The sequence below is a fragment of the Martes martes genome (genome assembly GCF_963455335.1).
Source record: "Martes martes genome assembly, chromosome: 3".
NCBI lineage: Eukaryota > Metazoa > Chordata > Mammalia > Carnivora > Mustelidae > Martes > Martes martes.
Window position 1 is genome coordinate 106,908,339 of NC_137890.1, and position 15,416 is coordinate 106,923,754.

General features: G+C 34.5%; 1 protein-coding gene across 1 annotated transcript in view; it reads right to left on the reverse strand.

The window, feature by feature from the left end:
- Positions 1-15,416, reverse strand: part of LRP1B (LDL receptor related protein 1B) — a gene marked incomplete at both ends in the record, with an annotated part of 1,929,835 nt that overhangs the window by 126,037 nt on the left and 1,788,382 nt on the right. The window contains 4 exons of the mRNA XM_080798957.1: positions 554-676; positions 7,926-8,058; positions 8,401-8,507; positions 13,310-13,439. Of these exons, the coding sequence (XP_080655083.1) occupies positions 554-676; positions 7,926-8,058; positions 8,401-8,507; positions 13,310-13,439 (493 nt within the window). The remainder of the gene's footprint in view (positions 1-553; positions 677-7,925; positions 8,059-8,400; positions 8,508-13,309; positions 13,440-15,416) is intronic.

A 15,416-nucleotide genomic window follows, 5' to 3' on the forward strand; every position in this document is an offset into this window, starting at 1 on the left:
TAACATAGGACATATACAAAGAAATAATATATGCTACATTTAAATATATTAATATATTTATGTAATAAAAAACATCAATATACTTACATATTAAAATATTATCAATATATTTACATATTATCTCCATATATATCTCCCTGACATTGGTCTCAGTGGTGGGTAACTTGTGGGGCTACATGATTTTACTATTCACATTTTGTCCATGTACTTATCTTCCCCCACAAAAAATGTTTTAGCCTCAGTAACCAATTTGGTACAAAGCCAAGTCCTTATACGAACCTCACACAATTCAAAAGCTAAACCACTATAAGTCCTCCCAGATAGGCCACACACTATCTTTTGAATAGTGTTGACATGTACAAATTCAGATTTAGGGGCCATCTCTGTAAAATCATCAACTTTGGGCAGGGTAATCTATTACTACCTGAATAAAAGCTGTATCTGTATCTACCTAACCCCAGACTTTGTGGGTTGCCTCACCACTCTATTGACTCATGCCAGCATGTTAGATCTGGAGATGACAGTATAATCTAGACCCAGGTGAAATGCATACCACACATATCAGGGGCTTCATCAGAGTTGTCTCCGCAGTCGTCTTCTCCATCACACACCCAGAAATGTAGTTTGCAAAGGGAATTATTGCAGAGAAACTCATCTGATCTACATATATTTCCTCCTTTATTTTCAAACAAAACAGAAAAAGAGACACAGAGATGTAGCATAATTAATTAATGCCAGTCAACAGGACACATATTCCTCTAATTATCTTCACATGGTACCTAGTTTCTCACTTTCTTATATTTTTTTCCTGTACAATATGAGGGACAAGCAGTATCCAGACTTTTTTTTTTTTTAAGTTACTTATGGTTTATTTTTCAAAACAATCTGATATTACCCAGGTATATCATATTTCCTTTGGAAAATACTGGTAAGATGGTAGAAGAAAGTTTTTTCAAATATAAATTATCTTCCACCTCACAAAATGTTTTATGTTACTGTAAAGAAACTTAGATTTTAAATGGTATTAATTTTCATTATATATATTGGGTTGTTCTGGAAAGAAAAGACACTTGCAAAATTCTTAGTTCAATTTGGTTATATCTGGCAACTGTGAGTTGCTGAAGACAGAATAACCAATAAAAAGCTTTTGCAATCACAGATAATCAGTTAATTTTACGACAGAATTAGAAGTTGGTGATGTGGTGAAATATTTCAGTCATACTTATAAAAAGTATACAGTAGTGTACCTGATTTTTTGTGTATTTTGTAAATGTTTGCTTTTTTCTCCTTTCACAATTAAATATAAAACATCAAGAATAAAATATATGCTCACTTAAAATTAAATATATTTATCCTATGCAAAGTAACCAAAATACTAATCAGTTTTGGTTATATGTTTAGATATGTAATAATATATAGTGGAAACTGCAATGGTTGGGGAATTAGGAACTTCCCTTGTGTTGCCTATCTATTAATTTCCCTAGGACTCAGTTATAAGAGAGGCATGGCTAAAGTAATTTATAAGGTCATATTTACAAGCAGTACCTGGGGAAACAACCCAAAACAACCTGATGGGAATTCAGAATTAAGATAAATAAGATTGCTCTCAGAGAATTTTACTACCTATTTAAACCTCGTAAGATAATAAGTATGGTTTCCATATTAGATAGATTTGATGACTTAAGGCATTAACATATTTAAAAGTGGATATGTTTATTAAAACATGGGGCAGGAGAGTGATAGTGCTCATCCTTGTAAGATTAGAAAATCCTGGAAGGAAACATTGTTCATTTTATGGATGCACTTTAGAGGGAATGATAAGCCTAAACTTATGAGGGTCAAACAGCTCACCTTGTTGGGTTTTGACTTGTATACGAATCTTTAATAATTCACTGACAGTAGCAAAGACTTAAGTTAGCAAATGACAGAACGAGATTTGGGTTTTAGCGTGATAACACTAGCTAGAATGTAGAGAACTTGGAAATAAAGGTAGCAAGAGTAAAGCCAAGGCTGGAGGAAAAAGACCAATTTGAAGAGAGGTTGTAGCAATGCAGAAGAGAACTATTGGTACTTAATTTAGAGTAGCTATGTTTGAAAGTGCTTCAGGAGGTAGAATCCTCAGGATCTGATGGCTAAAAAGATGAAGGTGGCAAGGAGAATGAGCAGAATGAGTACTCTATTTTTGGTTTATTTGGATCATTTACTGAATGTTGGTATTGTCCAAAAATAAAGAAATACAGAAGGAGGAGTAAGCTTAGTAGAAATAATTACACAATTCATTTAAGGACTAGTAAGACAACCGTGTAGTGATATTTAACAGGATAGTGGATAAATGTATTTAAAACATAGGACAAGTCTGAGCTGTAAATATGTAGCTGGGAATGATCCGAATGTAGTTATTATTTGAAATTTAGAACAAAACAGTTAAAATCAACATTTAAAGACTGGATAGATAAAGAGGAGTCTGCAAAAGAGACAGAAAAAGTAGCCAGAGTTGTTGGAGAAATACCTGAGAAGTGTTCCAACAAGGAAGTAGTAGTGAGCACATTTATATAATGCTAAAAGAGGAGGTTCAGTGAACTGGTGGTGGATTTAGTGATGTGTTTGTATTTTCTTATTAGATGAAAAAGTAGTAGTTACTGTAATCATCCATCCCTTTCCAGGAGTTTGGTCTTAAAGGCGAGGAAGAAAGGAGGAAGTTATGTGAATAAGAGAGGCTGGTTTCTTGTATGGAGTAAAACAGATATCTGATATACTTAAGTCCTTGTGAGAATAATTGAGTAGACAGAGTAAACTTGAAGATACGGAAGAGAGAGAAGGTAATTGATACGATGAATTCTTTGAGAATCCAGAAATTGTGAAGGATTTAAACTAATATAAAAGGATTATCCTTAGATTGGAGGTGAAACAAGTCTCCCATTTCAAGAGGGAGGAATGGGGGAAAGGTTGGGCTAGGCACAGCATTAGGTAGATTTGTTAATTTGGTGACCAGATGTTGAATAAAGCTCAAGATGTTAAACTATTTCTGTGAAGTAAAAGGTGAGGAAGAAATTCAACTTTTTAAAAACTCGATAGGGTTAATGGTAGAGAGATGATTAGGGACATATAGGTTGATGGCTTAGAATCTTAATAGTTGAAGCTGAGCCCAAGATATTATAGTGGTATCAATCTGAACAGTTCTGAGAGTTTCTCCAAAAATGCTTAACAGAGCTGGCACATCCTACATTGGCATCTCTGAAGACTAGCAAACTCTAAAATATGGAAAAAGGCAAGTCTGTGGTAAGTCCACCATGGTGAGTATCACCATGTAAGACTGACAATATAATATCTGGCATTGGGGTGCCCCTTCTTTCAACTTCTGGAATGGTCAGTTCTAAAATGCCCTAATTCTAAGAATAATTTCAGTGATCAAAACCCATCCAAGAAAATATTTACCACTTAACAACTCTGTCTGAAAACAACAAAAAGATAACATGTACAGTCTTTAGTATTAAAGAAACTTAAGATAAGAATATTGATAGGAGGTGAGTGTTTGCCTAATTCTATATCAAAATCCATGGAATATGAAAGTTATATTCTTTTAGAATAAAGATGCTCTCATGACTAAATCTCATTGCATGTTCTATTTTACAATGGATTATATTCAAACAAAATTTGTGAACTCTTGACATCCTCTGAGTATTTTAGAAAAGTCTATTGGTAGCACATCAGTCTTGTTAAAAGGGAAAAAAAAAATGAGTTCCCAAAGGTATCACATTAGATAACATAATTTCCCCATAAATGGGCATATTATTATTTTTATTAAGAAGAAGAGAAATATAAATGAAATCACAATTGTAAAATAAGAAAAACATTTTGTGATAACTTACTAAAGGCTTCCTATTGTACCATGAAGAATTTGTTTAAAAAAAAAAATGCATCATGAGGCTACCATGACATCTTGAGTCTAACATAAAATGCTTATTTTGAAATGGCATGAGGCACACATAACCAACAAAATTCCAGTTTCCTAGTCATTAGTCATGTTCTTAATAAGCTCAACAGAAGATTATTAGAAAAATAGAAAAGTATGTGTGTGTGTGTGTGTGTGTGTGTGTATATAAACAAAAACCTATGTCTAAATATAACTGAACTTTTGGCAGGTTCATAGAAATCTGGACAGGGCATTATCATCAAAATTAAGCATCTAGAGTTCCCATTTTAATTTAGGTGGAGGGAAAGTTTAATATATGATAATGTTTTATTTTTCATTTTATTATTTTTTTAATTTTTTAGATTTTTTATTATTTTTTATTTTATTTATTTATTTATTTTTATAAATTTTCATTAATAGTTAACATATTTTTGAGCTGGTGATTACTAAAAAGAATAATTCTCAATCTTGTCCACCAAAATTGCTAAAGAGAATAAAGTTTGGGAGCTCAGACCAAAACAAATACCAAGTTTCCTTGAGGCAACATGTTTTAGCTTTGGAAGTATGAATGCTGCTTTTAATTCCACAGTATTTGGGGGTTTGACTTTTTAAAGTAAACTAGTAAAGCTGATTCTCTTAGAAAATGTTACTGCATCCCTATTGCCTTCCAACCCCAACCCTTTGTTCATGGGTCCAGATCTGGGATGAATGAAGTGAGATTTGTTTATTCTGGGATTCCTTTTCCTCAAAGCCTTAAAGTACATTTATACAGTACCTAAACCACTTGCTGGAGGTAATGAAATACTAGAAATCTGAATTCGAGCATGCCTTAAGGTACATCCTTACAGGATCAAATACTTTAACCACCAAGATAATTCACTGGAATTTACCTGGCAGCAAAGAAACCCAAGAAAGTTAGAAACATGAGTATTGATGGAAAGGGAGCTTTGACACATTTGTAAATAATTGAATTAAAGGTCTTCAACTCTTTTTTTTTAATCAGTAAGCTTAAACTCTTAGTAGAGTCGGTTTAAATCCAAAAGATAACTCAGATCTCAAATGCTATCATTCAATGCTAATGTTCTATCTTTTTTTTTTACCATAATGTTTGATTTTTAACCTGTAATCTTTGTTCAAATAAACATTTCTTATGAAATTTAATATTAAAAATATATAAATCCTGACAGGACTGCCCTTATACACACACGCACACATACAGTCACTCACTTTCTAGATATTCCTACGGCTCTTGGAGACATTTCAGTGTGGTTGGATCTGATAGTATCAAAAATTAGTACAGAAAGGCTTCTAGAAGTAAGACAAGAAACTATATCTCTTGAATCTCATTTCAATAAATTCTCTGTGCTTTACTTAGTACAAATTCTTTTACCCTTTCTTTTTGAAGAAAATATTTGAAGACTCTTTAAAAGCCTTGGAAAACTTCTCATTATGCTTAATATTAAAACGAAATTCTATAGCATTAATTTCCAGTTACTCATAATTCCTAAACACTTAAAGTTTCTCTCACGTCTGAGTCTTTTGTGCATAATGATAACACTGCCTGGAATGCACTTCCTCATTCTGTTTGCATACCTAATTTTTACCTCAAGAAACTCACATTCCAACAGGGGAAATTTAGTCAACTAATACAGAAGCAATTATAATAGAAGGAAGAATAAAATAACAGGAACGCAATCAAAGGGTTGCTAGGGAACCTCCACAAGAGACTACGATTTGGTAGAAGACAGTAGCAACTGAATGGACTTGAAAAGCTAGATATAATTTTTATTGGCAAAGGTATCGAGATGGTGGAAATAGCAGAGGAATCAGGACAGACGTTGGAAAACATGGAAAATGTTACTAGATTTATTCTTCAGTTTGGTCTAGGATATATGATATAAAGAGAAGTAATTGAGTATAAGGGTAGGGAGGTAGAACAGGATCATTCTCTTGTAACCCTGACTGCTGTATTTATATATAACCAGAAAGAGCGAGCTTCGAGCTAACATCGACATAATCAGAGTTACACTTCAATAAGATCAACCTGGCAGCAGTGAGTGGAATGTATTAGAGTCCAATTACACGGCATTACATGAACCCAGGCAAGAAGCAATGAGAGAAAGAGCCAGACTGGTGACAGAGACTGAAATTGAGGGGCTGGAGCTTATTAGCTAGAAAATGGAAAAAGATGAGTTACTTAATTGTCCTGAAGTCTTAGAATATGATTGTATTTAAGAGCTTTTGGTGCCAGAATGTCTACAAAGTTTGCTGTATCTAAAGTGACCAATTATAGAATGTGAATGTGAGAACTTAACCAAAGTAGAAACAGCTATTAGGGAAGTGCAACCTTTTTATGGCTCTATATAATGCACTGCAGATTCCAAATGAGAACTAGGATTTCTTCTGGTGAATATTACAATACTGTATCAGGTTGGGTATGGAGATTTTAGAAAATAATAAAGGTTTGATCTAATATTAAAGAAAATAGGGGATATTTTTCTTTGAGTGACTAGATTTTTATAAAAGTAAATCTTTATTTTTTTTCTATTTTAAAAGACTTTTAAATGATTTTATTTATTTATTTGAGAGGGAGATAGAGAGAAAACACAAGCAGGGAGGAGAGGGAGAAGCAGGCTTCCTACTGAGCAGAGAGCCGGAAGAGGGGCTTGTTCTTAGGACCCTGGGTTCATGACCCAAGCCAAAGGCAGATTCTCAAATGACTAAGCCACTCAAGTGCCTCTAAAATTTTTATTTAAATTCCAGTTAGTTAACAGACAGTATAATATTAATTCAAGGTGTACAATACAGTGATTCATCATTTCCATACAACCCCCAGTGCTCATCACAAGTGTACTCCTTAATCCCCATTGCCTATTTCGCCCGTCCCCCTACGTGCCTCCCCTCTGTAACCATCAGTTTGTTCTCTATAGTTAAGAGTGCATTTCTTGATTTGCCTCTTTTGTTTTCCCTTTGTTGATTTATTTGGTTTCTTAAATTCCACATATGAGTGAAATCACATGGTATTTGCCTTTCTCTCACTGACTTATTTCACTTAGCATTATACTCCCTAACTCCATCCATGTGGTTGCAAAGGTATATTGAAACTGTATAAACCCTGAGTACATGTTCAAATGCCCTGCAACATACATCAATATCTAGCATCATCTCTGTTGATGACATTCCAAAGATTCTGAAATATGAAGTCCATTGACTTTTTAAAGCAGCTTAAAAATAATTTTGCATTTAAACAACATATTTAACATTATGAAAATAATAAGAGTTATAGAATTTGTGATCATTTTAAGCTTCGCCCACAATTTCTTTGCTTTCATCTCATTAACCTTAAAGTAGTAACAAAGTTGCTTGTAATGTAGTGAATTACAATTAAAAAGTTGTTATTTTTCAGGAAATATTTTCACATAACTAGAAAATAATGCACTACAAATCTTAAAGCTGACTTCCAGACTGACAAAAAATGTAGATCATTTTCTCAGCCATACGGCTAAAAGGAAATTTGGGGCACAAGCTGCAACCTAGGTATGATCTAGCAAATTAGTATGTGTAATATAGCATGCCTTATGTTATTATTCTTTCATAGTAAGGCAAGCAATGTGGAAGAGAAATGTATCTCAAAAATACTTTTGCAGTAATAGCTCTACAGTTATGTTCCCTGCATCCTTCTCCTGTCCCTATTCCTGACCCAGCATCTAATACGAGGACAGGCTTGGGGTAGGACACATCAAACACTTGCACTTTGGTTGCCTTTGTCATATGAAGCTTGACATTTACTCTGTCTGAAAATTATCCAGATTTTGCTTACTCAGACCAGGATGTTACATAATGAAACAGGAATGGGTAAAGAGAATCATTTGGTGATTCCATCCTCTGGCCTTAGTGCCCTATTGATTCTGCACAACATTTTAACTGTCATTCTCTTATTTCCAGGCAAGTGCGCACGCACACACACACACACACACACACACACACACACACACACACACAGACACCTTACCTCTGTCACAGTTCTCTTCATCACTGCCATCCACACAGTCATGAATGCCATCACAGAGCCATCTAATTGGAATACAGTGGGCTTTATTTCTGCATCGAAACTGATCTTCCTTACATTCAGTCACACAGTCCATCTGTTCAAATACAAATAGGCACTGCAGTTTTCATTAATGATAATGACATAGTCACAGGCAAAATAAACATGCAGCTGACAATACTGGAGATTTATTACACCGTGGGCTTTCTTTTATTTTGACTTAATGAATATAACCTCTGCAAATGACAATGGGGCTTAGTATATGAACAGCATGCAGACTCAGGTATCTGTTGCAATTTCTGTATTGAGTGTACTTGTCCTAACATTTTAGACATTGCTAAGAATCAAGAATCTGTCTCTTTACTCTATTTTTATTATGTTTGCTTTCCCAAACCTAATTCATGTAATTCAGAGATTTTAATCAAATGATAGATTTTACCTCATCAGAACCATCAGCACAGTCATATTCTCCATTACATTTCAAAGATGCAGAAATACATCCTCTGCTTGCACATATATATTCACTTGATGAGCAAGTAGGAGAAGCTGAATATAATTATAAAGTTAAGATTTAGATTCGGTAAATTGAATGATTGGTTTCATAGATAAAAACATAAATAAGCATGTAAAAAATGCATAGACAGCAATGAAGGTAGTTTATGTTATTTAAACTATAGTCCATATCTGATATCAAACATTTATTTAAAATGTGTTTCACAATATTATTGCATTTCATTAAATATACCTAAAAAAATGATGTAATAACCTGTTCAGTAAGTATTCAACTCACCAGACTAAAGAAAGAAAGAAAAAAATCTATATAGTCTCCACCTCTTTAGTTTTGAAGAGTTAAATGAATTTTCCATAATTTTAAATTAAATTATTTAAAAACAAAGGCCTTAAATTGTTTTTAAAATTGTAAAGGGATTTAGTGACCCTTGGAAATGTTAATTTATATACACATCATATAAATCTAAAAGTAGAAAACCTGGCATAGTCTCATAGACCCCATGATGTCTAGCTGGTTGTGTTGACATAAATGTCATATCTGCATAAATTCTGAGAAGTACTTTTGTTTTGGGGTCTTAAACATGAATATACGTAAAATTAACTGAGTCTATAGCAACTTTATGACATAGAAAATAAAAATAACAAGTGGATATTTAAATTACTATCAATATTAAATCTAATTAATTGACACAGTAATTATGATTGTTGCCTTTGTCTATGGGTTCGAATTTGCTAGGCCAGCATTCAAACCTCCAAGGTTCTTGGCCTTGCACTTGTCTACTAGGTAGCCAAATGTACTTATATAAGGAATCTGTGGTGTGAAATGCTTATTTCCAGGATTCTTTTTTTTTTTTTTTTAATTTTTTTATTTTAATAAACATATAATGTATTTTTATCCCCAGGGGTACAGGTCTGTGAATCGTCTGGTTTACACATTTCACAGCACTCATCATAGCCCATACCCTCCCCAATGTCCATTTCCCCACCACCCTCTCCCCTCCCCCCTCCCCCCAGCAACCCTCAGTCTGTTTCTTGAGATTGAGTCTTTTATGGTTTGTCTCCCTCCCAATCCCATCTTTTCATTTTTTCTTTTCCTACCTCCCCCCAAACCCCCCCCCCCACCTTGCATCTCCCCTTCCTCATATCAATGAGATCATATGATAGTTATATTTCTCCGATTGACTTATTTCGCTAAGCATGATACCCTCTAGTTCCATCCACGTCGTCACAAATGGCAAGATTTCATGTCTTTTGATGGCTGCATAGTATTCCATTGTGTATATATACCACATCTTCTTTATCCATTCATCTGTTGATGGACATCTAGGCGCTTTCCACAGTTTGGCTATTGTGGACATTGCTGCTATAAACATTTGGGTGCACGTGCCCCTTCGGAGCACCACGTTTGTATCTTTAGGATATATACCCAGTAGTGCAATTGCTGGGTCGTAGGGTAGCTCTATTTTCAGTTTTTTGAGGAACCTCCACACTGTTTTCCAGAGTGGTTGCACCAGTTTGCATTCCCACCAACAGTGTAGGAGGGTTCCCCTCTCTCCGCATCCTCGCCAGCATCTGTCATTTCTTGACTTGTTAATTTTAGCCATTCTGACTGGTGTGAGGTGGTATCTCATTGTGGTTTTGATTTGTATTTCCCTGATGCCGAGTGATGTGGAGCATTTTTTCATGTGTCTGTTGGCCATCTGGATGTCTTCCTTGCAGAAATGTCTGTTCATGTCCTCTGCCCATTTCTTGACTGGATTATTTGTTCTTTGGGTATTGAGTTTGATAAGCTCTTTATAGATTTTGGATACGAGCCCTTTATCTGATATGTCGTTTGCAAATATCTTCTCCCATTCTGTCAGTTGTCTTTTGGTTTTGTTCACTGTTTCCTTTGCTGTGCAAAAGCTTTTCATCTTGATGAAATCCCAATAGTTCATTTTTGCCCTTGCTTCTGTTGCCTTTGGCGATGTTCCTAGGAAGAAGTTGCTGCGGTTGAGGTCAAAGAGGTTGCTACCTGCATTGTCCTCAAGGATTTTGATAGATTCCTTTCGCACATTGAGGTCCTTCATCCACTTTGAGTCTATTTTCGTGTGTGGTGTAAGGAAATAGTCCAATTTCATTTTTCTGCATGTGGCTGTCCAATTTTCCCAGCACCATTTGTTGAAGAGGCTGTCTTTTTTCCATTGGATATTCTTTCCTGCTTTGTCGAAGATTAGTTGACCATACAGTTGAGGGTCTATTTCTGGGCTCTCTATTCTGTTCCATTGATCTATATGTCTGTTTTTGTGCCAGTACCATACTGTCTTGATGATGACAGCTTTGTAATAGAGCTTGAAGTCTGGAATTGTGATGCCACCGACTTTGGCTTTCTTTTTCAATATTCCTTTGGCTATTCGAGGTCTTTTCTGGTTCCATATAAATTTTAGGATTATTTGTTCTATTTCTTTAAAAAAAATGGATGGGATTTTGATAGGGATTGCATTAAATGTGTAGATTGCTTTAGGTAGAATAGACATTTTCACAATATTTGTTCTTCCAATCCATGAGCATGGAATATTTTTCCATTTCTTTGTGTCTTCCTCAATTTCTTTCATGAGTACTTTATAGTTTTCTGAGTATAGATTCTTTGCCTCTTTGGTTAGATTTATTCCTAGGTATCTTATGGTTTTGGGTACGATTGTAAATGGGACTGACTCCTCAATTTCTCTTTCTTCTGTCTTGTTGTTAGTGTAAAGAAATGCGACTGATTTCTGTGCATTGACTTTATATCCTGACACTATACTGAATTCCTGTATAAGTTCTAGCAGTTTTGGAGTGGAGCCTTTTGGGTTTTCCACATATAGTATCATATCATCTGCAAAGAGTGATAGTTTGACTTCTTCTTTGCCGATTTGGATGCCTTTAATTTCTTTTTGTTGTCTGATTGCTGAGGCTAGGACTTCTAGTACTATATTGAACAGCAGTGGTGATAACGGACATCCCTGCCGTGTTCCTGACCTTAGCGGAAAAGCTTTCAGTTTTTCTCCATTGAGAATGATATTTGCGGTGGGTTTTTCATAGATGGCTTTGATAATATTGAGGTATGTGCCTTCTATCCCTACACTTTGAAGAGTTTTAATCAGGAAGGGATGCTGCACTTTGTCAAACGCTTTTTCAGCATCTATTGAGAGTATCATATGGTTCTTACTCTTTCTTTTATTAATGTATTGTATCACATTGATGGATTTGCGGATGTTGAACCAACCTTGCAGCCCTGGAATAAATCCCACTTGGTCATGGTGAATAATCCTTTTAATGTACTGTTGGATCCTATTGGCCAGTATTTTGGTGAGAATTTTCGCATCTGTGTTCATCAAGGATATTGGTCTGTAATTCTCTTTTTTGGTGGGATCCTTGTCTGGTTTTGGGATCAAGGTGATGCTGGCCTCATAGAATGAGTTTGGAAGTTTTCCTTCCATTTCTATTTTTTGGAACAGTTTCAGGAGAATAGGAATTAATTCTTCTTTAAATGTTTGGTAGAATTCCCCTGGGAAGCCGTCTGGTCCTGGACTTTTGTTTGTTTGGAGATTTTTGATGACTGTTTCAATCTCCTTACTGGTTATGGGTCTGTTCAGGTTATCTATTTCTTCCTGGTTCAGTTGTGGTAGTTTATACATCTCTAGAAATGTATCCATTTCTTCCAGGTTGTCAAATTTGTTGCCATAGAGTTGCTCGTAGTATGTTCTTATAATTGTTTGTATTTCTTTGGTGTTGGTTGTGATCTCTCCTCTTTCATTCATGATTTTATTTATTTGCATCCTTTCTCTTTTCTTTTTGATAAGTCTGGCCAGGGGCTTATCAATCTTATTAATTCTTTCAAAGAACCAGCTCCTAGTTTTGTTGATTTGTTCTATTGTTTTTTTAGTTTCTATTTCATTGATTTCTGCTCTGATCTTTATTATTTCCAGGATTCTAATAAGCTTTTTCCTAGAGTTTTAATTCCTTTTAATTGACAGTGTTTGCCTAGGGGTCTGTATTCATATGGAGTCTGAGAACTAAATTCAGTAAGAAAAAAGATGCAATCAGTTACCAATATGAACCATGTGCATTGTACAGACATATAACAATGTGTGTGTCCTGTATCTGCTACTGTCACCTGGGTTCTCAAAGTAATGCTTTTGTGATTATACACAGATTATAACATAATTTTCTTCCGGGAATTCTTTTTTCTGTAAGATAATGTCATTAAAATACCTAAGGTATAAAAAATTAAGTTTTAATGAGCATATTTATAAATCCCATACTTAAAGAATAAGAATGTATCATAAATTGGGTATTCTTTTCCTGTACTCTGGTCTTGCTTCCTAATTTTATTTTGATTTTGGACCAAGATGGAAATAGAAATAATACACTTACACATTTTCTCAGTTGGTATCATGTTGAAACTACTAAATTCTGTTTCATAACCTTCATTTCCATAACTGAAAACTTGATTTTTATTGCACTTACAGTTTCAACATATTTCGTTTTGCCATCTTGGAAAAATAATTCCAAATGTTGTGGAAAGAGAGAGAAACCGGAAAATCAAACTTTTAGGAGTTTAATGCTTGGATCCCCAACATAGTAATGATCTTACCTGCCAAAACACTTTCAAAACATAGCAAGGACACACCAATGAATCCATCTACAAATATTTCTTTTTTTTATCTACAAATATTTCTAAAATTTTATTTCTGAAATAGTAAATGTGTGTGTGTGTGTGTGTACATTTGCCACTGTTTTCTGTACATGATTGCCTAAATTGAAATTATACCTACTTAAAATATCAGCTTAACTAACTATCACCTCAGTCATTTTACCTGGCTCACAGTGTTTCTCATCTTCTCCATATTTACAGTCTTCATGGCCATCACATTTCCATTTTGCTGATATACACTGACCGTTGGAACACTGGAACTGATCTTTGGAACAACTTGTCTCACAATTTCTCTGTCAAAATCACACAGTGCAGTTAACATAAGCTTTTATTTTTTATTTTTATTTTTATTTTTATTTTTTTGAGGGGCAGCGAAGCAAAGTTTATTGGGTGATAGTACAAAGCTCCCAAAGAGGGAAGGGACCCAAGAGGGCTGCTGTTGGAGTTTCTAAGTCAAGGTTGGTTTGTTTGTTTTCTTTTAAAATTAACATATAATGTGTAATTTGTTTCAGGGGTACAGGTCTATGAATGATCAGTCTTACACAACTCACACCACTCACCATAGCACATACCCTCCCCAATGTCCATACTCCAGACACATATCCCTCCCTGCCCTCCCCCCACAGAAGCCCTCAGTTTGTTCCTGAGATTAAAAGCATATAACATAAGCTTTTCGACAAATATATACAAACCCCAAAGACAGCTAGAAACCTTATGAACAGATACCTAGAAGTGTAGAAACCATGACTACCACATACAAGAAGCTCAGATGGTCATTTAAGTCTATGGTTATATATAGCAAAAGAATAACAATTTTCTATTTTCATTTGTCTTTGCGAGTCATAATAAAACCGAAAAATGAGAAAAGAACATAGATCCCATAGTTCTATTATATCAGTTGCTCTGAGGAGATCATTTTCCAATAGACAGTCATGGGATAATTTAATTTTAAGATAATTATAGGTGACAATTAAGATTGTGGGGGGAAAGTAAGTGTTAAAAAATTATTTCTAAGCAAGTACATTCAGTTCATTGCGAATGGAATGACAGGATGAATGTGAGGCAAAGAACCCAAAGGCAAATCTGTTTTGTGTTGGCAGAACTTCCCCATGTGTCCTTCCTTTCTCCTTCCCATGCCTTTTCCTCACTACCTGTCCCTTCACAGATTAGTTGCTGTTTATAATCCTTACCGCTCTTCCAACATTTGTTGTTAAAGAACTGTGAAATGAACTGTCACAATTGTCACTTCTACTAGCTGCATACAGATTTTATTTGGAATTCAAACAAGACAGTAGTAGATATATTTTTGGGTACCTTTCTTTTTTTTTTTTTTTTTTTTTATTTCTTTTCAGTGTTTCAGAATTCATTGTTTATGCACCACACCCAGTGCTCCGTGCAATATGTGCCCTCCATAATACCCACCACAACTGTAGAAAACAAGGAATATAAATTAAAATTACATGTAATTCAGTTCCAGTAGAAAAAGGATCATGTCTGTATGGATAGGGATCATGTGTGTTTGTGAACCAAATATCTAATAATGTGCCATGATTTAAATAACTGCTTAGGAAGTATTTGTAGAATTAATGATTATCTCAGCACTAAAGGAATTTAAGTAAAATAGTTCTATAACAAATGGCACTGGTATATCTGTATTGTCAACAATATAGAAGATTGCACATCTAGATACTTCTTCTATCAGAAGATTTCAATCTGAAATAAATTACAGTATTTTTGATGAGTGTGTGTGTCTATATTTTCAGGTTATTTATTTATCATTTTAGATTCTTAAAAGCATACAGAAAGAAATAGTATAATGAACCTCATGGGCCCATTCTGCTTGTTTAACAATGATCGACACTTCACTATTCATGTTTCATATATCCTCCTCCACCACATTTATTTATAGTCTGGATTACTTAACACAATAACGATAGTAGTAGAACATTAATAGTATCAGAAAATTTGCAAAAATTCCTTAGTATAAAGTCATTCTCAATCAATATCCAAAATATTCTCATGTTTTAAACTATATTAAGATACTATTTGGTAGAATAAAGATCTAAAAGAAGCTTACACTTTGAATTTGGCCTGAGTTTGTTTAAATGAATGACTATTTCCCATTCTCCTAGGTTTTTGGTTTGTTCGTTTGTTTATTTGTTTGAATGCCATTTACTACTTGAAGACACTAGGTTATTTGTTCCGTTGAATGCCTCCGGTTCTGAATTTGCCTGATTGAATCGTAAAAAAGATACTTTTGTAACATCTAA